The sequence below is a fragment of the Canis aureus genome, chromosome 14, assembly GCF_053574225.1.
Source record: "Canis aureus isolate CA01 chromosome 14, VMU_Caureus_v.1.0, whole genome shotgun sequence".
Taxonomy (NCBI): Eukaryota; Metazoa; Chordata; class Mammalia; order Carnivora; family Canidae; genus Canis; species Canis aureus.
The window spans coordinates 39,932,928-39,956,391 of record NC_135624.1 but is presented as its reverse complement, the minus strand read 5'-3'; the positions used below and the strand labels follow the sequence as shown (position 1 = coordinate 39,956,391).

The 23,464-nt window shown below is 59.7% G+C and overlaps 2 protein-coding genes across 2 annotated transcripts; both read left to right on the top strand.

Annotated features, from left to right (window-relative positions):
* The first annotated feature begins 9,777 nt into the window (after window positions 1-9,777).
* On the top strand, window positions 9,778-15,561 carry LYNX1 (Ly6/neurotoxin 1). Its single transcript, XM_077847500.1, has 4 exons — window positions 9,778-9,925; window positions 10,829-11,027; window positions 11,230-11,331; window positions 11,532-15,561. Exons 2-4 carry the CDS (start codon window positions 10,976-10,978, stop codon window positions 11,726-11,728), a joined length of 351 nt encoding a protein of 116 aa, XP_077703626.1. The 5' UTR covers window positions 9,778-9,925; window positions 10,829-10,975; the 3' UTR covers window positions 11,729-15,561.
* Window positions 15,562-15,718: 157 nt separating this feature from the next.
* Window positions 15,719-20,953, top strand: SLURP2 (secreted LY6/PLAUR domain containing 2). Its single transcript, XM_077847501.1, has 3 exons — window positions 15,719-16,596; window positions 19,576-19,674; window positions 19,947-20,953. Exons 1-3 carry the CDS (start codon window positions 16,545-16,547, stop codon window positions 20,081-20,083), a joined length of 288 nt encoding a protein of 95 aa, XP_077703627.1. The 5' UTR covers window positions 15,719-16,544; the 3' UTR covers window positions 20,084-20,953.
* Window positions 20,954-23,464: the final 2,511 nt, after the last annotated feature.

The following is a 23,464-nucleotide window of genomic DNA, read 5'->3' as shown; positions in this document are numbered from 1 at the left end:
CCCTGCCCGGGTTCTGGGCCTGCTGCCTAGGTTCTGGGCCCCTGCCTGGGTTCTGGGTCCGCTGCCTGGGTTCTGGGCCCCCTGCCTGGGTTTGGTTCTCTGCTTGGGTTCTGGGCCCGCTGCCCGGGTTCTGGGTCCGCTGCCTGGGTCCTGGCCCGCTGCCCGGGTTCTGGGCCCCTGCCCGGGTTCTGGGTCCGCTGCCTGGGTTCTGGGTCCCTGCCTGGGTTCTGGGTCCCTGCCCGGGTTCTGGGCCCGCTGCCTGGGTTCTGGGCAATTGGAATCATTGTGTCTGTGAGTGTCCAGCACCCAATCGATGCCAGACAAGGAGCCTTCCCCGCTCCTTGGAAGACCAGAGGCTCCTGGGGGCTCGCTCCTCCTCTGGGGCAGTCACGGCACTCTCAGGCCTCACGGTGGGTCAGACAGAGAGACCCGACTCAAGGGCCGGCAAGGAGGTGCTCCGGCTGGTGCTTGGCTGAGGCGTGGCAGAGATGGGAGGCCCAGCCAGGAGCAGGAGGAGCCAGACCGAATATGGTCTGAGGACTCTGGTGAAAGGGAGGAGCTGCCTCCAGAGCTGCCTGGCACCAGGGCCTGGCCTGTGCGCCCTCCTGGCAGCCCTGCGCACGGGCGCCCCCGTCTGACACACCTGTGACCCGGGTGGCTTTCCCTCCACCTCCCCCCCCCCCCCCCCCCGCTCCCCTCAATCTTTCCCCACAGCTTTTCACCATCTAACATACTCTGGTCTTAGTTTCATCAAGGGACACTCGAGGTACAATAAACTGTACGCACCTAAAGGGCACGAGGTGCTGGGCCGTCACGCATCACATGCCGTCAAAACCATCGCTGCACTCAAGGGAACGAGCGGGAGAACGGCTCCCCTCCACAGCTGCCCGCACCCCTGTACGGGCCCTCCAGCCTCCCCTGCGCACCCACCCCAGGCGGCCACGGATCTGCTGTGCTCCCGGGGGGTGGGGGTGTCTTTGTGACCGCTCACACCCGGAAATCCCCCAGCGCCGCGGGTCAGCCCCGAGCTTCCAGAATTTGACCAGATGGAATCCGACAGCAGGCATTCTGCGGTGGCCATCCTCTCTCACTCGGCAGGGTCCTGGGGTGCAGCCCCGCTCCAGCGCATCTGGGTCTCTCGCCCCTACTGGGCCGGGGACTGGCGGGCTGGCCACCGAGGGGTCCATCCACGCACCTGTGCCCGGGCAGCTGGGAGGTTCTGGGCCTGAGCTCTCAGGGTGACGTTGCTATGACCATTCATGTCCAGATGTTTCCTCTCCCTTGGATAAAACCCAGGAGTGGGGTGCACGGGGCAGATGACAGAGGGACCCTCCGCCCCCGAGCGACCACCAGACTCCTATTCTCCGCATGCCCCCGGCAGCGGAAGAGGGTTTCTGTCGCTTCACGTCCTCGCCGGCACTAGGCGTTGCCAGTCTTCAACTGGAGCCGTCCTGATTTCGGGGGTCCTGGGGTCTCACTGCGGGGTTCGTTTGCCCCTAACTAACACTGAGCATCTTCTCACATGCGTCTTCGCCGTCTGGGTATCTTCTTTGATAAACTGTTCAAATCCTCTTACTCCCTTGTTTCTTTTGGGTCGTTTGGCTGCTTATTATTTGTAAAAGTCATTCACACATTTTCATTCATACAACTTCTCAGATACATATTTTGCAGATATTTTCTCCCAATCTGGCTCGTCTGCTCATTTATATGACATTGTTTTGTAAGAGCAAAAGTTTTGCTGTGATGCAGTCCAGTTTATGGATTTCTTTTCGCATAGTCTGTTTCTAGAGAAATGTTTGCTGTACCCACGGTCACTAGGATTTCTTCTGGTGCCGCTCTTAGGTTAGGTCTGTGGCCCACTGTGAGCTCGTCTGTGCGTGCAGCGTGAGTCCCACACTGAGATTCCAGTGTGCTCGCGTCTGGCTCACTGGTGGAAAAAATTGTTCTCTCTCCATCGAAATGACTTAGCACCTTTGTCAAAAGTCAGCTGACCAAACACGTGGGGTCTGCTCTAGGCGCTAGTCCTGTGCATTGGGTCTGTATGTCCATGTGACAGCCCTACCACAGTCTTGTGAGTAAATTAAGGCCTAAAATCAGGTTGTGTGAGACCTCTACCTTTTACCTTCTTTTCCAAAATGGTCTTAGCTATTTTAGATCCTTTGCATTTCCATATAAATTTTAGACTTAGCCTGCTAACTTCTTTTTTTTTTAAGATTGTATTTATTTATTCATGAGAGACACAGAAAGAGAGAGGCAGAGACACAGGCAGAGAGAGAAGCAGGTTCCATGCAGGGAGCCCGATGTGGGACTCGATCCCAGGACCCTGGGGTCACACACTGGGCCAAAGACAGACGCTCAACCGCGGAGCCCCCGAGATGCCCCAAGCTGCTAATTTCTTCAAGAAAAATGCCCTTGGGCTTTGGGCTGGGAATGCATCTAATCCATAGTTGGGTTCTGGATGAGTTCTCTCTCATTATTAAGTCTGCCCATCAGTGAGTAGGACATTCCGCTCCATCTGGTGAAGCAATCTTTAAAAATTTATTTTAAAAATTTATTTCAGCAATGTTTGGTGGCTTTCATTGGTGTTCAATTTACTAACATACAGAATAACCCCCAGTGCCCGTCACCCATTCACTCCCACCCCCCGCCCTCCTCCCCTTCTACCACCCCTAGTTCGTTTCCCAGAGTTAGCAGTCTTTACGTTCTGTCTCCCTTTCTGATATTTCCCACACATTTCTTCCCCCTTCCCTTATATTCCCTTTCACTATTATTTATATTCCCCAAATGAATGAGAACATATAATGTTTGTCCTTCTCCGACTGACTTACTTCACTCAGCATAATACCCTCCAGTTCCATCCACGTTGAAGCAAATGGTGGGTATTTGTCATTTCTAATAGCTGAGTAATATTCCATTGTGTACATAGGTCACAGCTTCTTTATCCATTCATCTTTCGTTGGACACCGAGGCTCCTTCCACAGTTTGGCTATTGTGGACATTGCTGCTATAAACATCGGGGTGCAGGTGTCCTGGCGTTTCATTGCATTTGTATCTTTGGGGTAAATCCCCAACAGTGCAATTGCTGGGTCATAGGGCAGGTATATTTTTAACTGTTTGAGGAACCTCCACACAGTTTTCCAGAGTGGCTGCACCAGTTCACATTCCCACCAACAGTGTAAGAGGGTTCCCTTTTCTCCGCATCCTCTCCAACATTTGTTGTTTCCTGCCTTGTTAATTTTCCCCATTCTCACTGGTGTGAAGTGGTATCTCATTGTGGCTTTGATTTGTATTTCCCTGATGGCAAGTGATGCAGAGCATTTTCTCATGTGCATGTTGGCCATGTCTATGTCTTCCTCTGTGAGATTTCTGTTCATGTCTTTTGCCCATTTCATGATTGGATTGTTTGTTTCTTTGGTGTTGAGTTTAATAAGTTCTTTATAGATCTTGGAAACTAGCCCTTTATCTGATATGTCATTTGCAAATATCTTCTCCCATTCTGTAGGTTGTCTTTGAGTTTTGTTGACTGTATCCTTTGCTGTGCAGAAGCTTCTTATCTTGATGAAGTCCCAATAGTTCATTTTTGCTTTTGTTTCTTTTGCCTTCGTGGATGTATCTTGCAAGAAGTTACTGTGGCCGAGTTCAAAAAGGGTGTTGCCTGTGTTCTCCTCTAGGATTTTGATGGAATCTTGTCTCACATTTAGATCTTTCATCCATTTTGAGTTTATCTTTGTGTCTGCTGCAAGAGAGTGGTCTAGTTTCATTCTTCTGCATGTGGATGTCCAATTTTCCCAGCACCATTTATTGAAGAGACTGTCTTTCTTCCAATGGATAGTCTTTCCTCCTTTATCGAATATTAGTTGCCCATAAAGTTCAGGGTCCACTTCTGGATTCTCTATTCTGTTCCACTGATCTATGTGTCTGTTTTTGTGCCAGTACCACACTGTCTTGATGACCACAGCTTTGTAGTACAACCTGAAATCTGGCATTGTGATGCCCCCAGATATGGTTTTCTTTTTTAAAATTCCCCTGGCTATTCGGGGTCTTTTCTGATTCCACACAAATCTTAAAATAATTTGTTCTAACTCTCTGAAGAAAGTCCATGGTATTTTGATGGGGATTGCATTAAACGTGTATATTGCCCTGGGTAACATTGACATTTTCACAATATTAATTCTGCCAATCCATGAGCATGGAATATTTTTCCATCTCTTTGTGTCTTCCTCAATTTCTTTCAGAAGTGTTCTATAGTTTTGAGGGTATAGATCCTTTACATCTTTGGTTAGGTTTATTCCTAGGTATCTTATGCTTTTGGGTGCAATTGTAAATGGGATTGACTCCTTAATTTCTCTTTCTTCAGTCTCATTGTTAGTGTATAGAAATGCCACTGACTTCTGGGCATTGATTTTGTATCCTGCCACGCTACCGAATTGCTGTATGAGTTCTAGCAATCTTGGGGTGGAGATTTTTGGGTTTTCTATGTAGAGTATCATGTCATCGGCGAAGAGGGAGAGTTTGACTTCTTCTTTGCCAATTTGAATGCCTTTAATGTCTTTTTGTTGTCTGATTGCTGAGGCTAGGACTTCCAGTACTATGTTGAACAGCAGTGGTGAGAGTGGACATCCCTGTCTTGTTCCTGATCTTAGGGGAAAGGCTCCCAGTGCTTCCCCATTGAGAATGATATTTGCTGTGGGCTTTTCGTAGATGGCTTTGAAGATGTCGAGGAATGTTCCCTCTATCCCTACACTCTGAAGAGTTTTGATCAGGAATGGATGCTGTATTTTGTCAAATGCTTTCTCTGCATCCAATGAGAGGATCATATGGTTCTTGGTTTTTCTCTTGCTGATATGATGAATCACATTGATTGTTTTACGGGTGTTGAACCAGCCTTGTGTCCCAGGGATAAATCCTACTTGGTCATGGTGAATAATTTTTTTAATGTACTGTTGGATCCTATTGGCGAGTATCTTGTTGAGAATTTTTGCATCCATGTTCATCAGGGATATTGGTCTATAATTCTCCTTTTTGGTTGGGTCTTTGTCTGGTTTTGGAATTAAGGTGATGCTGGCCTCATAGAACGAATTTGGAAGGACTCCATCTCTTTCTATCTTTCCAAACAGCTTTAGGAGAATAGGTATGGTTTCTTCTTTAAACGTTTGATAAAATTCCCCTGGGAAGCCATCTGGCCCTGGACTCTTGTGTCTTGGGAGGTTTTTGATGACTGCTTCAATTTCCTCCCTGGTTATTTGTTTGGTGGCTTTCAAAGTGAAAGTTCTTGCATGTCTTTTGTCAACATCATCCCCAAGTATTGCATGAGATGTTTTTTATAAATGGTCTTTTCCATTTTCAATTATCAGTTGTTGGTTATAGGAATATAGAAATGCAATACATGTTTGCCAGTTAACCTTCTATCCTGCAACCTTGCTAAACCAACATAGTTCTAAGAGGCTTTCTTGAGGGCTTTTTTTTTTTTTTTTTTTGTACATTCCCTGAAATTTTCTTTGTGAACAGTCTTGTCATCTGAAACCCAGAGGCAGTTTTACTTCCCTTCCAATCTTTGTGTCTTTTATGTCCTTCTGTTCCTCGTTGCACAACGGGGCTTCCGGCAGGTGGCTGAGTAAGAACCATCAGAGCCTGCTCTGCTCCTGCTAGGGAGGGCCAGCGTTCAGGGTGTACCAATCGCCTGCATCCGCTGTAGGATTTCTGCAGATGCCTTCATCAGGCTCCTGTCCCTAGTCTGCTAAGAGATTGGTTGGTTGGTTGGTTGGTTGGATCAGAAATGGATGTGAGATTTTTGTCAAACATTTTTCCCAAATCTATGCAGATAGTCGGCTTGTGCTATGGTGAATCACACTCGTTGATCTTCAAATGTCAAACCAGCGTTGTGCTTTGTCGTTTTATATTTCCTTTTCTCCATCATTGGATTCATTTGCTGTATTTTTGTTCATGACTTTTACAGCTACGTCTGTGAGAGATGCCGGTCTGTCACGGTTCCCTGTAATGTCTGTGTCTGGTTCTGGTCATGGCGGGGAGGGCGGCCTCCCAACTTTAAATGCTTTGTAGGAGCGTCTGGGTGGCTCAGTCGGTTAAGCCGGTTAAGCCGCTGCCTTCTGCTCAAGTCACGATCTCTGGTTTGTGGGATGGAGCGTGGGGTCAGGCTCCCTGCTCAGCAGGGAGTCTGCTTCTCCCTCTTCCTCTGCCCCTACCCCTCCTCATGCACCCTCGCCCTCTCTCAAATATGTAAAGTCCTTAAAAATAAATACAATCAATCAATCAATGCTTTGTAGAATTCACTGGAGTTTTCTTTGTGGGCAGATTTTTAGCTACAAATTCAATTTCTTCGAAAGATGGAGGGATAATCACTTATGTATGTCCCGCAGAGTGAGCGCTGCTGGCCTGTCCCGTGGATGTGCAGGACCCGGCCCAAGTCATCTACGTTGTGGGACACATTGGTGTAATGTTGTCGCGACCTGTCCTGATGCCCCCTTTCTCACTCCTGCTTTGTGCTTTGTCCCAGCTCTTCTCTTTTGGATCAGTCTGCACAGGAGTTTAAAAATCGTATTGATGTTCTCAAAGAATCAGCTTTAGGTCTGATTGATCCTCCACGTTGTTTTTCTTTTGGTATTTCATGGCGGGGTGGTTTTGCTTTTATTTTTATCATTCTCTGTATTTTGCTTCCTTAGGGTTTGCTTTGATCCTGTTCTAGTCTCGCTGTGTTGAGAGCTTTCTGGTTTTCTAATGTGAGTATTAATGCAGACGCACCCCCCTTCCGAACACTGCTTTAGCTGTGCCCACTAACTTTGCTGTGCTGCGTTTTCACTTTCATTGGGCTGGGGGTTCTAAGTTCCTCTCAAATTTCTCCTTTGACTCATAGGTTATTTAGAAATGCATTGCTCTGTGTCTAAATATCTGGGGGAGCTTACAAATATTTTTCTGTTTCTGGTTTCTAATTTACTTCTGTTGTCGTCTAAGGAAACAATTCATATGATTTCCCTCCTTGTAAATGTACTGGGATTTGTCTTATGGCCCAGAGCACAGGCCATCTTGGGAAATGCTCTGCGCATTCAGACCCCTCCACTGCGGCTGCTGCACTGGGTGGCCCGGGTTCCGGGGTTCCAGCCCTGGCCTCTCTGCGCCGCTAGCTGGCCCTGGCCGAGGCGCACACCTGGCAAGCCCTCAGGGCCCCGTTTATGTCGCTGCTTCTCACACCTGCTGCGCAAGGTGCTCTGGCCCGGTTTTCTTCATATTTCTTGTTGTTAGGGTTCATTGAGTTTCTGGGTTCCGTGTGTTTGTAGTGCTCAACAAATTCAGAAAGATTTGGCAATTATTTCTTGGGACGATGTTTTCCCTTCCTCGCCTCTCCTGGGACTGCAGGGACACGGCTGCACTGCTTCCTGCAGCGCTGGAAGTCATCATCACGTCCTGGCTAGCTCTGCCTGATGTCTCGTCTTCAAGCCTGTGATCTTTGACCCGTGGCCTTGTGTGGCTCTGGGGACTGTCCTGTCCCATCCTTCTCTGCAGCTCCCTTTGCGTCTTCGGGTAGCTTCCCCAAATGCGTGCCCGGAACCCTCTGCCCACCTCCTAGCTCTGTCCTGGGCAGCCCTCCTCGATCTGAGCTCTGCCCTGTGCATTCTAGCTGCCCTGGCCTCCCCCACTCCCCACTTGCCTCCATCAGGGAGACCATGGGCTCTGTTTGGTCCCCCAGTACTAAGGCCTGCAGAGCCTCCTGTCAAGTCCCTTCGCCCAGAGCCACTGCCTCGGCTGACCTAAAAATGCTGCTTCCTCTATTCTCCCCTTTTTAGTTGTTTCAGGCAAGATAGCAAGCCCAGTTCTCTGTAATTCATCATAGCCTGATGCTGAAGCCTGTGACATGCTCTGGTTTTGATCTGTGTTTAGAGTGTGAGCTTCATGAGGATGAGAATATTGGGGGCACATGGAGCATCTCAGTGACTACCGGCAACAGGGTGACCAACCATCCCAGTCTGCCCAGAGAGAGTGCCTCCATGGCTCTAGAGGCTTGGTGCCTAGGGCCCCCCAAATGGTTCACCGCTTTTATTTTTTTTTAATTTTTATTTATTTATGATAGTCACAGAGAGAGAGAGAGAGAGGCAGAGACACAGGCAGAGGGAGAAGCAGGCTCCATGCACCGGGAGCCCGACGTGGGATTCGATCCCGGGTCTCCAGGATCGCACCCTGGGCCAAAGGCAGGCGCTAAACCGCTGCGCCACCCAGGGATCCCGGTTCACCTCTTTTAAAGAAAAAACAAAAACAAAAACCCTGTATGGTGAAATAAAATGTTTTTTCACATTAGAAAAAATGAAAAATGTAGGGCCCATGAATATCTTAAGTTTTGCCTAAAACAGAACAGAAGTCCCTCAGCAGCGAAGGCAGGGCCCGGTGGGGACCAGGCAGGCTGACGAAGGAGCCGGGGGCAGGGGTCACTGAGCCCTGGGGCTGCGCCTCTGCGGAACCAGGCTGAAGGCTCAGGGCTTGGGGGTGGCGTGGGCGAGGGGGCAAAGTGCACCTGGCAGAAGCAGGCGGACAGAGAGACAGAAGATTGCACCAGGGGACTGTGGCCAGACCCCGTGGTGACGCCCCGAATGGTGCGCGAGCATCTGAGGATCGCGTGGGGGTGGCTGTGCGGCACTTGGCGCTGCCGGAGCCAAGCCTGGGGTTCCAGTCCACGTGGGCGGCGGCAGGCTGACGTGACAGGCGGGGGATGGGGTGGCAGAGGAGCCCGGGCAGACCTGGGGCGGGGGCGGGGACAGAGCCGGGGCGGGGCGGAGCCGGGGCTGCGGCTGGGCGGGGCTGGGGAAGGGGCGGAGTCGGGGCTGCGAGGGGGCGGGGCTGGGAAGGGGCGGAGCCGGGGCTGCGAGGGGCGGGGCTGCGAGGGGGCGGAGTCGGGGCTGCGAGGGGGCGGGGCTGGGAAGGGGCGGAGCCGAGGCCGCGAGGGGGCGGGGCTGGGAAGGGAGCGGAGTCGGGGGTGCGAGGGGGCAGGGCTGGGGAAGGGGGGAGTCGGGCTGCGACTGCGGGGCTGGGAAGGGGGCGGAGTCGGGGGTGCGAGGGGGCAGGGCTGGGGAAGGGGGGAGTCGGGCTGCGACTGCGGGGCTGGGGAAGGGGGCGGAGTCGGGGCTGCGAGGGGGCGGGGCTGGGAAGGGGCGGAGCCGGGGCTGCGAGGGGGCGGGGCCGGGAAGGGGCGGGGCTGGGAAGGGGCGGAGCCGGGGCTGCGAGGGGGCGGGGCTGGGAAGGGGCGGAGCCGGGGCTGCGAGGGGCGGGGCTGCGAGGGGGCGGAGTCGGGGCTGCGAGGGGGCGGGGCTGGGAAGGGGCGGAGCCGGGGCTGCGAGGGGGCGGGGCCGGGAAGGGGCGGGGCTGGGAAGGGGCGGAGCCGGGGCTGCGAGGGGGCGGGGCTGGGAAGGGGCGGAGCCGGGGCTGCGAGGGGCGGGGCTGCGAGGGGGCGGAGTCGGGGCTGCGAGGGGGCGGGGCTGGGAAGGGAGCGGAGTCGGGGGTACGAGGGGGCAGGGCTGGGGAAGGGGGGAGTCGGGCTGCGACTGCGGGGCTGGGGAAGGGGGCGGAGTCGGGGCTGCGAGGGGGCGGGGCTGGGAAGGGGGCGGAGTCGGGGCTGAGACTGCGGGGCTGGGGAAGGGGCGGAGACGGGAGGGGCGGAGACTGGGCGGGACCGAGGTTAAATAGAGGGAGGGGCGTGAGCCTGGAAGCGGCGGGGGTGGGGCTGCGCCCAGGGGCGGGCTTGGGGCGGGGCGGGGGCGGGTCCAAAGCCGGGCGGGGGCGGGCCGGGGCGGGGCCTCCGCAGCGGCTCCCGCAGGGCTGCGGGCTCCTGGCCGCGGAGGCCGCAGAGGGTTATAGCGGAGTGGTCTCCGCGGGGCCCCCGGACGATCGCGCCGTCAGACCCAGGGGTCGGCGAGCGGCCGCGGTGAGTCCCGGGAGCAGCGGAGGTTCAGCGTGCTGAAGGTCACAGTTAAGGTCACCCCGAAACCTTCCCCCTGTGCTGGGACCGCAGTCTTTGGGGTGGGGCTGTGCGGGAGGGGGCGGGAGGCGCCGGAGCCGCAGGCCTGGCCTCACTCAGGCCTGTTAGATCCTGAAGTTGAGTGGGGGTGGGGGGGATGAGGCGGCTTGATGTTCCGGGGAAGGGCGAGTCTAATTAGTTCCCCTGGTGGGGACGCTGCGGCCCCACCCCCGCCGCCCCCGAGCATCCCCGCGGGCCCGAGGGCAGTGGTGGTCCAGATTCCCCCAGCCTCCGGCCGGACATTGGGCTCGGTCCCGACCCCCTCACCGAGGCCGAGCCGGGGAGCTGTGCGGGGGCCGTGCCCAAGTGCCCCCGGAATGCGCTCAGAGCGCACTTCCCCCGCCGCCTGCCCAGAGCTGCGGCTGCGGCCCTAGGAGGGCTGCGCCCCGGGCGGCTTCCTGGGAGAGCGAGCGGCGCCCCCGGACCCCGAAAGTAGCCGAAGTGGGGGACCCACTCAGGGATACCCCGGGAGCCAAGGGAAGGGGAAGCAGTGAGAGAGACCTAGCCCCGGGGCCAGTCCCTCACTCAGGGCCCCAGGTGGGGGTGCAGTGTGTCAGGCTCCCACAGGCCCCTGCATGAGCCCCCCCCCCTTCAGTCTGCACCACAGGCCTCCTGGGCTTGTAGATACCAGTCTCTCGTCTTGGAATGTCCCCCACCCTGCTCCCTTCTCTTTTTGTGTCCCCTCCTTCAGGAAACTGGACACCCAGGCTGAGTTGGGAGGCTCTCCTGCCCACCAGCTCCCCTGCCCAGGTCCCCTTGGGTCCCTCAGTCTCTGTGGTGACCAGCTGCCTTTTGTCCACCTCTGTGCAGGGCTGCAGTGCCTCCAGTACAGCAGGAGCTCTGGGAGGGGAGGGGGTTGTCAGACACCCCGCCCCCGCCCCTGGGCCCTGCCCCTGCCGGAGTTGAATCCAGGACCAACGGCTCTTCACCTCACCACGCCCACTCTCAGCTCTAGCCATGGGGCCCCTGCTAACCCTGTTCCTGGTGGCCCTGGTGGGCCTCCCACTGGGTAAGGCGGATGGAGAACAGAGAACAGGCGGCCCCATGTTGGGGGGTAGGAGGGGAGAGAAGCCAGATCTCCTAATCCCCTGTCCCTCCAGCTCTTCTGCTCTGGGGAAGGTGACGGGACCTATGGTCTGATGGGCTGGAGGAGGGGCCCCTCCCGGTTCTGGGACCCCCATCCAGCTCCCACCCCGTCCCCTGGCCCCCAGCCCAGGCTCTGGACTGCCACGTGTGCGCCTACAACGGAGAGAACTGCTTCAACCCCGTCCACTGCCCGGCCATGGTCACCTACTGCATGACCACGCGCACTTGTGAGTCGGCCGGTGCCCCAGTGGTCCCTGGGAGCATGAGGGGCTGCTCTTCCCCAGCCCTGGAGGGTGGGAGACTGAGCAGGGAGGCCCCCGCTTGCCCTAGGAGTCTCTTGGGGGAGCACCTGGGAGCACTTGGCTGCCCTAAAGGCCTGTGTGCCAGGGTTGGCCAACCTGAGTCCTGGCCCACCCCCGCTGTGCAGACTACACCCCGACCAGGATGAAGGTGAGCAAGTCCTGCGTGCCCAGCTGCTTCGAGACCGTGTACGATGGTTACTCCAAGCACGCCTCTACCACCTCCTGCTGCCAGTACGACCTCTGTAACGGCGCTGGCCTCGCCATCCCCGGAACCCTGGCCCTGACCCCCATACTCCTGGCTACCCTCTGGGGTCTGCTCTGAAGCCCTGCCCCCACCAGGACCCACGCAAGGACAAGTTCTGAGAAGCCCAGCCCTACCCTTTCACCCTTTCACCCTGCCCCCACCTTCTGTGCTCCCAGAGACCCCCGCCCCGCAACCGCTCCAGCCACCATCCAGAACTGCCTACTGGAGGGACTCGAGTGTCCACCACCATCCTGGGCCTCGCTCCCAGACCACCACCTTCCATTTTCCAAAGGTTGACGTGGGACCTTCCAAAAGTGTCTGGTCTTGGTGGGAGAGCTCGCCCCTCCTCTACATGAGGATGAGGGCATCTGGAGAAGTGTGCCGCTTAGTTGGGGTCCTCAGTTGGCTGAGGAACACTGATGGGAAGGGAGACTTGGCCCACCCTCCTGGCAGCTCTGGGGGTCTGCCCCAGTCTGCCTAGTCTGCCTAGTAAGTGTGTGGAGGCGCTGGGGAAAGCAGGGACCCAGGGTGGGTGGGGGGCAGTCTTGGGAAGAAGGGCTTTCTGGGGCCCCAGGAGGTCTGTCCCTGTGCATCTGACAGACCAGGAGCTGCCCAGGGTAGGCGTGGCATAGAGGGCCACGCTTCGTCCCTGTCAGCCATCCAGGTGGGAGTGCCAGGAAGGCCTGGGTGAGGGGTGGGGGTGGCTCATCCTAAAGAGCCCCTGAGGCCCCCAGCCCCAGGAGCCTGGCAAGAGGCTCTTCCCTTCTTGCTCTGCCCAATCCCTGACCTTCCCCCCTCCGCACCCTGCCTGAGGCTGGCAGGCACTTGGGGGCAGGGCAGGCAGGCCAGATGGCTATATTTGGTGGAGCATGAGAGCTGACCCCAGGGCTATTTTTGGCAGGGAGGGAAGGGAGCTGGGTGGGACCAGAACAGCCTGATCTTCAGCCCTGGCCTGGCCCTTAGTGGAGGGGAGTGAGCCACAGCAGGTGCCTGAGAGTGTGAGCACCCGAATCAGCGGGGGAGGGTGGAGGGCGGAGGATGGAGGGCGGAGGTCGGGGTGGGGGGGTGCGGGGAGGATCCTGGGAGGAAGGAGAGGAGTCGGAGAGATGCTGGGAGAGGCCGACTCTGGGATGCAATGCAGATGACCAGGCTCCCTCTGGACACGCACCCCAGGATTTCCTCTGCAACCCCCATCCCAATAAGCACTGCCCACAGCCGCTTCCGGCTGGCCTCCCTCCGCTCTGGCCTGCAGGCCCCGCTCAGTGAGTGCTGGCTGAACTGGCCTGGGCCCCAAAGCCTGAGCCCATCAGCCTGCGGGTCTCCAGGGAACCCTCTACCCTCCAACTGTGCTTGAGGAGAGAGAGAGGCCCACCGGGGCTGGAGAGCTTCCTCTCTGATCCGAGGAGTGGTCTGCAAGTGTCCCCAACCTAGTGGGGTATTGGGACCTTCAAAGGCCCAAGAATTGGCATTATTTAAAGGGTATAAGCCTAGGTGAACCCCACCCCTGGCCTGGTTTCAGAGATAAGAGTCTGCCCAGCACAGACCATGCTGGATCAGGGTGGCCCAGGAAACGCCGGTCCTCCTCCCACTGAGGCCAGATTGCATGCCACATGGTGCCCCAGGTCACACAGGGCCTGCCTGAGGCCTTAGCTGCCCAGTGTCCCCAGCCCGAGGGTCCGGGGAGGGGCCCAGGAGCACCTTCAGGCTGTCTGGACCTAAGGGGGCAGGATTGTGGCAAATGCCTGTGTGGTGGCATCGTCCCTGGAATGCAGAGGCTCTTGGCCCCCAAGCGTGGCCTCGTCAAGGGAGACTGTGCTGGAGATCCCGCCTTGAGAGCTTCACCCAGTGCTTCCAGAACCCAAGGGATTAGGATATCGTGGGAGAGCCTGGGGGAGCCTCAGCAGGTGACCTCGGGCAGACCTGGTTGGACCTCCCAGAAGGTCGGGGAAGATGAGTTTCTCATCCTGGGCGGGAAAGGAGCTGCACCCCACAGAGTGTCCGGTCAAGGGCTCAGTCCCCACAGGACACCTGGGTGCCTCCTCCTGAGGCCCGATCCGGTGTGAGCCCTTCCCTGGGGGAGGCGGGCAGCAAGCCAGACTCCAACTCTGAGCTCCCACAGGTCCTGCGGGACACCCCCCAGGAAGGGTTGGTCTCAGGAAGACCAAGCTCCCCACAAGGCTGCCTGGAGGGCCGGCGCAGGCCTCTACCTGCGGATGCCGGCTGGAAGAAAGGGTAGACAGAGTCCTCCAGCCCTAGCCGCCCTTGACCTGACTCAGTGGGAGAGGCTTGGAATCGGTTGTTAAAGTGCTTGTGTAAGACCTTTGTCCTGGGTCAGCAGGCATCCTAGGCCACGGCCTGGAGGAGCACAGGATCGGTCCTCCCTCCCCTCAGTGGCTGATGACGTTAGAGCCCTGCCTGGGCACCCATGGGCTCTGGGGTCACTGAGAGCAGGGATCCAGGGAGCTGGGCTTGCCGCCGTATGGGGTTGCTTCTTACACCTGCCTTCTGTGCCCCTCTGTCCACTGTGACCTGGTCCAAGCCCAACACCCACCGCATTGCACCAGGCCCGCAGGACCGTGCCGTCCACCCCACCGCCACAGGCCGGGCTCTGGCTGGCTGGGCTGTCCTCAGAACCCAGCCCGGAGCCCTCAGGAGGTCCTCGACCAATACAGGGGCCCCGGCCCCTGGTGGGACGCATGTGACGCTGACCTGGAAGGGCAGTGCCGGTGGGGACAAGCACAGCGACCATGGGAACTGACTGTCCGGCTGCCCTGTGCTGTGGCTGTAAGCACTCCACGACCACCCTGCGAGGTAGAAGGCATTACAGGTGAGGAGGCTGAGGCACGGGGCGCTGGCGTGGCTGCCCGACACCCCCCACCCTGCCCCCGCTGTGCAGTCTTCTCCCATCTGCTGGGAGGCTGCGTCCCAGAGCCTGGGACAGGGAAGGGAGCAGGTTATAAACTTAGAACTATTTTGGCCTGTGAGATAATGATAAGAGCTGAGGGTCAGGAAAGCTCTAGCAGGGGAAAAGTAGAAGCAGAGATTTGAGACACCGTGAGGCCCAGAGGCAGACGTCCAGCCCCGCGTCTGCGTCCCGCAAGCTGGGGTTGCAGAGGGGGGGCACAGGGGCACCAGGCCCGTGTCTCCAGCTGCCAGCGAGACAGGGGGCATTTCCACTGTGGGGGTCCCCCCAACAGAAATGAGTGTCCCGTCCATGTGAATCGATGCTCGGGCTCTTTAAAGCTCTCCGTGGCGTCCAAATCTCGAGTCTGGAAGCAGCCTGGGTGTCTCTGCTGTGCTGCTTCCTGTGGGCACCCTGGGAGCACAGCTGGGGAGCGGGGGCAGCAGGCGCCCACCCTGGGGACACAGGGTGGGCATCTGCAGCCAAAGGCACCCTCCAGACCTGTGTGCGGCCTGGCCCCGATGCATACAGAAGGCATCAGGAAGGTGCACTGGTGGTGGGTGGGCGGGCGGGGAGGGGGGGTCGACCAACCGCCCCATCTCCCTCCGCAGCTGCTGCTGATTTGTTTGATAAACATGTAACTCATTCATGCTTCTAGACCTCTTGAGTTCTGTTGGGTCCTACAGCTCTGGGCTGGCTCATTCATAAAATGGGCATGATGCCCACCAAGCCGAGGCCTCGGGGGGATGGACGAAGCTGGGGGTGTAAGTGCCCAGCCCAGGGCCCAGCACACAGGAGGCCTCAGATCCATGGGTGGTCCCTCCTCCCTTCCTGCCACTGCGAGCTCTGGACACTTCCAGGGCCATGCCCCTGCAGGCAGCTAATGCCAACCCCTGACCCTGACCCTGACCCTGACCTGCATGAGACTCCGCCTTTGGGCCTGGGCCTCCTTCTCTGTTCACACTATGCACTTCAGTATCTCCAGTGTGAATAAACAGATGAGGACACATGTCTGCCCTTCTCTCTGTCTTCACCAGCCAGCGGGGCCTGACCTCAGGTCCCCCCTTCCGGTCTGGTGCAGCTGGTCATGCCGGCTGCGTGGGTCCCAGACTCCAGCTCATCCAGTCGCCCTCGGAGCCGGAGCCGGGGCTTGCACAGGGCAAGGGGATGACCCATGGGAGGGGAGCGAGCAGGACAGGCAGGAGGATCCGTGGGTCCAGGGAAAGCGGCTGGCCACCCAGTCACCCAGCTGCCCCCTCTGAGCAGAGAAGGCTGGTGGGGGCTAGGGGAGGGAGGCGGCACCCAGGAACCCCCCTACCACCTCTGGCTCTCAGGCTCCTCACCCTGGCTCCCCATCCGGGAGCAAGGTCTGAGTCTACCCGGCCCCCAGCCCTAAGGAGCCCACCAGATAGAGCGGCTGACAGAGCCAACGCCCCGGGACAGCCACTGCTTGGCCCCTGTGGTGCCCCAGGCCTGCAGCTTTTGGCCCGCATGGCTGGCTTCTGCTCCCAGGTGTGCCCTTTTGGGCTCTCACCCATCATGGGACCTCAGATACCTGTCTGCTGCCCACTGGCCCCATCTGATGGGCAGGACAGCTGAGGACGCGCATGCTCTGGCTCTCAGAGGGGGGCTGGTCTTCTAGCCCGCAGGAGGCAGCGCTGCTGAAGGTTCCCAGGGGCCCTGAGCATCACTGGCACGGCCAGCGGGAAGACCTCCGGTTCAGCCCAGGAGAAACCAGAGGCTGTGCGCCGAGGGTCTGCCCCGTGCCAGGCGCTCTTCCGTGGTCCCCACCTACAAGCTGGGATCGCCCTTGATGGGCAAGGAAAGAGGTCTGTGCGGTACACCGGGCCTGTCCTCAGGCCTGGGCGCTGGGCGGCCCGGCCAGCTTCTCGGCTGAGTCAGCAGCCACTGAGTCACACGGAGCGGGTGCGGCGGGGACAGCAGGTATAAGATGGCAGCGGGGGCCCGGGACCAGCCTCTCCCCAGGACACCATGCGGCTGCTCCTCGGGCTCTTGCTGGCGGCCGCCTTGAGCCTGGAGCCGGGTGAGTCCAGGGACCACCTCCTCCCCAGCTCTAAGCCCTCCCTGACCTCAGCCACCGCCTCAGGGGCACCCAAGTCCTGCTCCTCCACCCCCTTTCCAGGGGCGCTGGGCCCTCCCCGCCGTCTGCTTCTGGAGCATTCAGGAGTTCTCCCCCGACCCCCTTCTGGGACCCGCAGGCCCCTCAGCCGAGCCCTCGAGGCTGTCCTCGTCCTGCAAGCGCTACCCCGAGCTTGATGCCTTTCTCCCCCCACCTCCCCCACAGCCCCACACTGAGAGTGGGGCTCCCTTCCAGCTTCCCAGGGCCTGCACCCCCTTCTGGGGCCTCCGAACTCTCCTCCGGCTGGGGCCCGGGTCTCTCCTCCCGTGCTCAGGCTCCCTCGTGGGGCCAGCTCCCCACTCTGGCCACCTCCATACTCGGCTGCACCCACGTCCGCTATCACTGGCCCCATCTGGTGCTGCTCCAGGCCCCTTGGACCCGATGCCTGCCTAAGGGCTGCTCGGGGGCATCTCCCTCGAATGGGACTGCCCACTCGTGGCCGCATCATCTTCCTGCCACACACGAGGTGGGATGGTATCTCCACCCCCACCCCCCAGAGGCCCGAACCAAACCAGCTGGGCCCTCGATCCAACCGCAACCAGCCCACTCCTCCTGCCCTCACCTGGCAAGGCCTCTGTCTCCCCATCTGGGTCGGCTCCTCACGGCCAGTGGCCCTGAATGAGATCAACAGAGAGTGTCTGGGCGGCCCCGGGCATGGGCACAGGGCTGCACCTGGCAGCGTCCGGGACCCGCCGCTCTCTCCCTGCAGGAACGCTCTGTGCAGGCTCTGTCTGGTGGGGAAGGTCTGGGAGGCTCAGGGCCCCGGGGCCATCAGTGTGGATAGACGGGGGTGGGGAGAGCCTCTGTCACCACCAGGGCTAGGTCACAGGGGTTGGGTGGCATCTGGGAGTGGCCCCCACAGGCCCCTCCTCCCTCCCCTGGCTCCCCTCCCCTCAGTGGATCACAGGAGCCCCGTCCCCCCATGCCATGGTGCTGCCTGTGTCCTCTCCCTGCTACCCATGGGAAGCACACTGTCCCCCAGCACACATGCCAGCCCTGCTTTAGAGGGAACAAACGGGGTCCAGAGCGGGAGGTGTCCGCCTGCTGCTCCATGAACCAGGATAGGACACGAGCCAGGTCAGCTGCACCTGCAGCCCTTCCACCTGACTCACTCCTCCCTCCCTCCCTCCCTTCCTTCCTTCCTTTCTCCCTCCCTCCCTCCCTCCCTCCCTCCCTTCCTCCCTTCCACAAAGCTCTCCTGAGCCCCACTGGGTACAGAGGAGGATGCTCTGGGGGCACAGAAGAGGGGGTGAAACACCCCACCCATGTCCTTCACATCAGAGGCAGTGGGGGTAGGGAGGGAGCCCTGAGCAAGATCAGGTGGGGTGTGATCTTGTGACATTGTCGCTAGGCTAGGGCCAGAGGTGCCAGCAGCTCGTGGTGGGCACGTCCAAGGAGGAGTCATCAACTCTGCCTGGAAATCCAGGAGGCGGCATTTGAGCTAGGGTCTGTTTTGCCTGGAAGGCAGAAGAAACAGTATGGGCAAAGCAGGAAGGCATTTGGGAGGCCGAGCAGAGGAGAGCGGGAGGCCCTGCTAAGTCTCAGGGCCACAGACACCCTGCCTTCCAGGTGACATTCCTTGTCTGTCCATGAGGTGGCACATGCAGCTTACCACACGGTCGTCAGGTTAGACGTGAAGGTGGCTTCAGGCAGCTTCCATGGGCTTTGTGACCTGAGCTGTCACCTCTCCTGGACACGCGTGGGGTCTCGGATGGCTCTGTGGGGCTGGCTGATGGCCGGTGGCACTCCCACCATGGAGACTTCCCGTCTCCATCGCCTGCTCTGTGGCTCAGGGAGGAGGCCACTCACAGCCCCAGGGGTGAGCAGAGGGCTCAGGGCCAGCCAGGAGGGTGCAGGTAGCCCTGCCCGGGCGTGTGTATGTGTGTGTGTGCACACGTGCGCCGTGCACACTACAGCCTGGTTAAAGGGTGTGGTTCATCATTGTGGCCAAAGGACCCGGGTCTGAAAGTGTGCTGCCCTGGGGCGGTGACGGCAGGGCTGGGGCAGCCCAGCAGAGGCCCAGAGGACTGACTGGGGCGTGGCCGGGGCGTGAGCACACGGCCTGGACTGCGGCACAAGCGTCCTGAGGCTCGGAGCCTGCACGCGGCGGGTGTGCGTGGCGCGGGCCAGCGGCTCCCCCGGCCCTTGGGCTGCGTGCGTGCTGGTGCCCGCAGGTGCACGCGGCCAGAGCAGGGCGACGCCGCGCTCAGACGGCACACAGCTCGGGTGCAGGAAGCACAGGAGAGGCAGGGAGGGAGGCAGGAAGTTCAAGGCGAGAAGCATGGGTGGCGAGAGGGGACAGGCGACCGAGAGCCAGGCGGGTCAACGGGCAGGTGTGCCAGACGTTTATGAAATGAACTTGCGTTTCAAAAGCCTCAGGGCCATCCTCAAAGAACACACGGGGCCGTGCCAGCCTCCTCCTGTCCCTTTTATTGCCCAGCGCTTCTGTCACCCTTGCCTCCCACTCCTCAGATCCGCAGACGTGTGGGCGAGGCCATGTCCTGGGGAGCCCTCGCCTGCTTCTCCCATCCCAAACTTCCCCCAACCCTCCACTCCCTCTGCTGCTCGTCCACTGCCGGCGGGGGGGCGGTGGGGGAGTCACACAGCGAGCCCGGGAAGACCCCATCCTGCCCCCCAGCCCAGTGCTGTCCTCATCAGAAGAGCTGCCTCCAGCTGCAGCCAACCCAGCTGTGGCCCTGGTCATCTCCCCCACCCCCCATCTGGGAGATCTTGAGGGGTTGGGCACCCTAGGACAAGGGGCTAAGGTCCTGAGGATGACAGGGGGCACCGGGTGGGGATAGAAGGGACTGTTAGGTGGGCGTTGCTCACACCTGTGTCCCTGTCTGTGTGTCCATCCACCCGTCCCTCCACCTGTGGCTGCAGCCCGAGCCTTGAGCTGTCACCAGTGCAAGGGCTTCGGAGGGTGCCTCCGTCCGTCCACATGCCCCTGGGGCTCCAACTACTGCGTCAGCATCGCCACCCGTGAGTAGGGCATGTGCGGGGTGGGCCAGCCTTCCCCTCCTTGCCCAGTAGAAGAGACCCAGGCCCAGAGGGTGCAGAGCTGATCCAGGCTCCCAGCTAGTCAGGAACAGGGCGGGGGTAGCATCCACCTGCCGCAGCTCAGGAAAGGACCCAAGGGAGGGGGCCAGTTACACCCACTCTGGGGACTGCCTCTGGGCTTGGTGGCAAGGGGCAGGGGGCACGGGCAGCTCAGAGCCTCAGAGAGCCTGCAGTTTATCTTCTGTCCACCCCAGGAGTCCCCTTCAGCGTCATTGACATGCCTCTGGTGACCAAATCCTGCTACAGTGGCTGCCCCGACATCTCTACCTTGGGCCTTGGCCCCCACGTGTCCATCGTCTGCTGCCAGTTCAGCCTCTGCAACACCGACTAACCGACTGACCGCCGCTTCCACCCCCCCGCGGCTCCCCCCACCTGCAGAGCTCAGAGCTGCACCCACACAGAGCAGGAGGGCGGAACACCTACAGGTGGCCCTGGGCGGGTCAGAGGAAGCAGGAGGGGCCCTCGCGGAGTGGGAGGGGAGCATGGAGGGAACAGAGCGGGCAGGTGGGTGGGTGAGGCTGGAGGCGGCTCTGCCCCCACCCACGCACAGGTGCATGCGCACGCACCCACCTGGGATCTTTGAAGCATGGCTCCAGCCAGCCTCCAGCTGTCAAGTGGACCAAGACCTCCCCAGTGACTCCCAGGCCCACCCCCCAGCCCTTTCCCTTTCCCCAGCCGCTCTCATGGAAGCCAGTGGAAAAGCCAGTGTGGTGGTGCAGCCCCCCAGGGGCGGTGGGGGGGAGCGTCCCAGCAGAGAGCAGCCCCACACAGGGGCACAAGGAGGGCCTCCGGGTGGCGGGGCTCAGGGTGCATGGGAGAGACTCAGACAACCCCAACCGCAGAACAGCTCTGTGCAGGCGCTAACGCGGCGCAGAGGGGCAGCGGGGGAAGCACGACTCGGGAGGTGGGTAGCTGACCACCCCAGGAGAAAACCAGGCTGGCTCGGGGCCTTCTCTCCCATTCCAGTTGAATCAGAGATTTAAACGTAAAAAAAAAAAAAAAAAAAAAAGGCGGGGGGGGGCACCCGGGTGGTTCAGCAGTTGAGAGCCTGCCTTCAGCCCAGGGCGTGACCCCGGGATCCTGGGATCGAGTCCCGCGATGGGCTCCCTGCGTGGAGCCTGCTTCTCCCTCTGCCTGTGTCTCGGCCTCTCTCTCTGGGTCTCTCATGAATAAATAGATAAGATCTTTAAAAAAACAAAAAGACTTAAAAAAATTGTTAAAATGACAGCTTGTCACAGAAAATCTAGTCACCCAGCCCTCCCACCCGCAGGCGCATACCCACGACAGGGGAACATGTGTTCGCACAAAAACCTCTCCGTGAACGCGCTGCCACGGGGCCTGGTGGCAACAACGTGCGAGGAGCGCAAAGGGCGGCAAAGGGCAGCGCTCGGAGGGACACAACAGTCCCCGCGGTGGGTCCCCGGCTCTGAGGCGCGTCCGCCCCCGGCTCTGAGTGTGGGAGTAGCAGGCGATGCAGAGCGCAGGAGGCCGAATCTGGGGGGCGGGGGGCCTACGACGGGCCAGGGCAGCTGGGGGGGGGTGCTGCTGCGCAGGGGGGGCCCGGGGGCAGGGGCTTCTCGCTGGGCCCCAGGGGATGGTTGCCCGAACCTGCGGGAAACACTTCCAGGGGGTGAATTGTGCGGAATGTGAGGGCCATCCAATAAAGGTGGTTAAAAACTAACAAGAAAAAAACAATGAGAAAAAAAAGAAAAACAAGATTGATAATCCACACTGAGAAAGATTCATGACCTCACAAAAAAATCTAAGAAATACATGAAAAAGTACAATACACAAAACGGAAACACAGAAGACAGGGTTGGAAATGCCTGCCACACGTGTGAAAAAAAGATGACCCCTTCCCCACTAGAGAATCCCAAAGAGGAGCAGAGAAGGGGGTGGGGACAGGCGGGAAGCAGCCCCCGTGCCGGTGTGGGGTGTGGGGTGTGGGGTGTGGGGTGTGGGGTGGTACTGCCCTGCAGGCGAGTCCGAAGCCTGCGCCAAACTCTAAGATGCCCCAAGAACTTTGTTGATGCCGCCCCCGAAATGTCACCACACACCTGTGGACGGGAGTGAGTGTCGGCTACTCGGGGCCTGCACCTCCCCGCTTAGGCTTGAGGACCAGGTGCATGGGGGGGGGCTCATGGGGGAGACGCAGCGCCCTGAGATCGCGGTTTGGCCTCTGAGGCCCCAGTTGTGGGCCTTGAGGCGTGAACAGCTGTCTAATGGTTTTTATCGAAGAGCGATTGCGTCTTTCACAAAGTTCCTGCAACGAATGGGAGTCATTTGTCAGCTTTGCCTTCCTGCAAACCTGCCGGAGGGTCAAGCGTGGTGGAGAGCGGGGAGGAGAAGCCCCGAGCCGGGACAAGGAGCCTGTGGCGCCGCGGGTTCAACGGGGGTTCCCGGGGGTCCCGGCTATGTGCCTCCCAGCGCTCGTCCCACTGGAAGATTCCGGCACGACACAGGGAGCAGCCTGATGCCTGCTAATACACAGGTGCCCGAACACTGGGGGTCCCTGTGTACATCCACCTGGGGGTCCCTCAGGAGGGGTCCAGCTAGAAGGCATTCGGGCCTGCCTTGGGGAGAACGTCACACCATACGCTGCTGTCACAGTGGAGGAAACACCTGCTTAGGAACCGTCACTCTACTCTGCTGGATGCCTCTGGGGGCAACGGGTGACTGGGGGCCTGCTGGAGCATGCGCCCTGCCTTCCTGGGGTCTGAGGACACCGCTCAGAAGAGGCCACCACAAGCAGCGGAGGAGGACCCTAGCCTGCAGATGGAGCGGGAGCACAGGAGCCCTCACCCTGGTCACACTCTGAGCCCCGATCCCGGTCACACCCTGAGCCCTGACCCCAGTCACTCTCTGAGCCCTGACCCTGGTCACACCCTGAGCCCTGGAGGCCCCTAGTAGAACTGAGGGGCGGCTGGAGGCCTCTCAGCGTGGAGGGGTCTTAGACAGCCCACGCAGACTGACTGAGCCACATTCCCACCGGCCCTCAGTAGACAGGTGCCACCTGGGGAGTTTCACTGGCTCCCCAGGGATGGGGCCGAAACTGCCAGAGCGGCCCGGGGTGTGTTCCCGAAGCACAGGTGGGGCCTGGTCTGCGGACGAGGCGTCGGCGGGCCTGGGCTGCAGCGAAGGCGGCGGGCTGGCCGAGGGGGACGCCGGGGCGTGTGTGGCGGGTGTCGGATCCTGTTAGCCGCTCCCAGCTCCCGGCCCGCCCGCAGCCCGTGGCTCAGTGGGCGTAAAATCGGACAAGCCCGGTTGCTTGTTGCCCAGCCCGAGCTCGTGCCCTGGCCAAGCCAGCCGGCTGCTAGGAGCATCTGACCCTGTGTCCGCGGGATAGCTGTTCGTGGCGTAGTGAGGAAAGCACCGTCCCGCGGGAGAGGTGGCTGATGCACGCTGGGTGACACGGGGAGGTGACACGGGGAACCACGCGCCACGCCCTCGGCCCTCCCCAGGGCCCTTCCAGCTCCCACATGGAGGCCACGGGATGGGGGTCGGGGTCAGGTCCCCAGACAGAGAACTTCAACCACAGGAGGGCGGTAGTGGGCAGGGGAGGGCCGGGGAGGGATGGGCATCCCTGGGGACAGGAAGAGCAGGAGCAAAGTCTAGGAGGAGTCAGATTTGGACCCACTGGGAAAAGACGGAGGGGCTGGGTGGGGTTGCAGTATGGCCCCCGCGAGGCCGGGCGCCGTGGCCTTGACTGCCC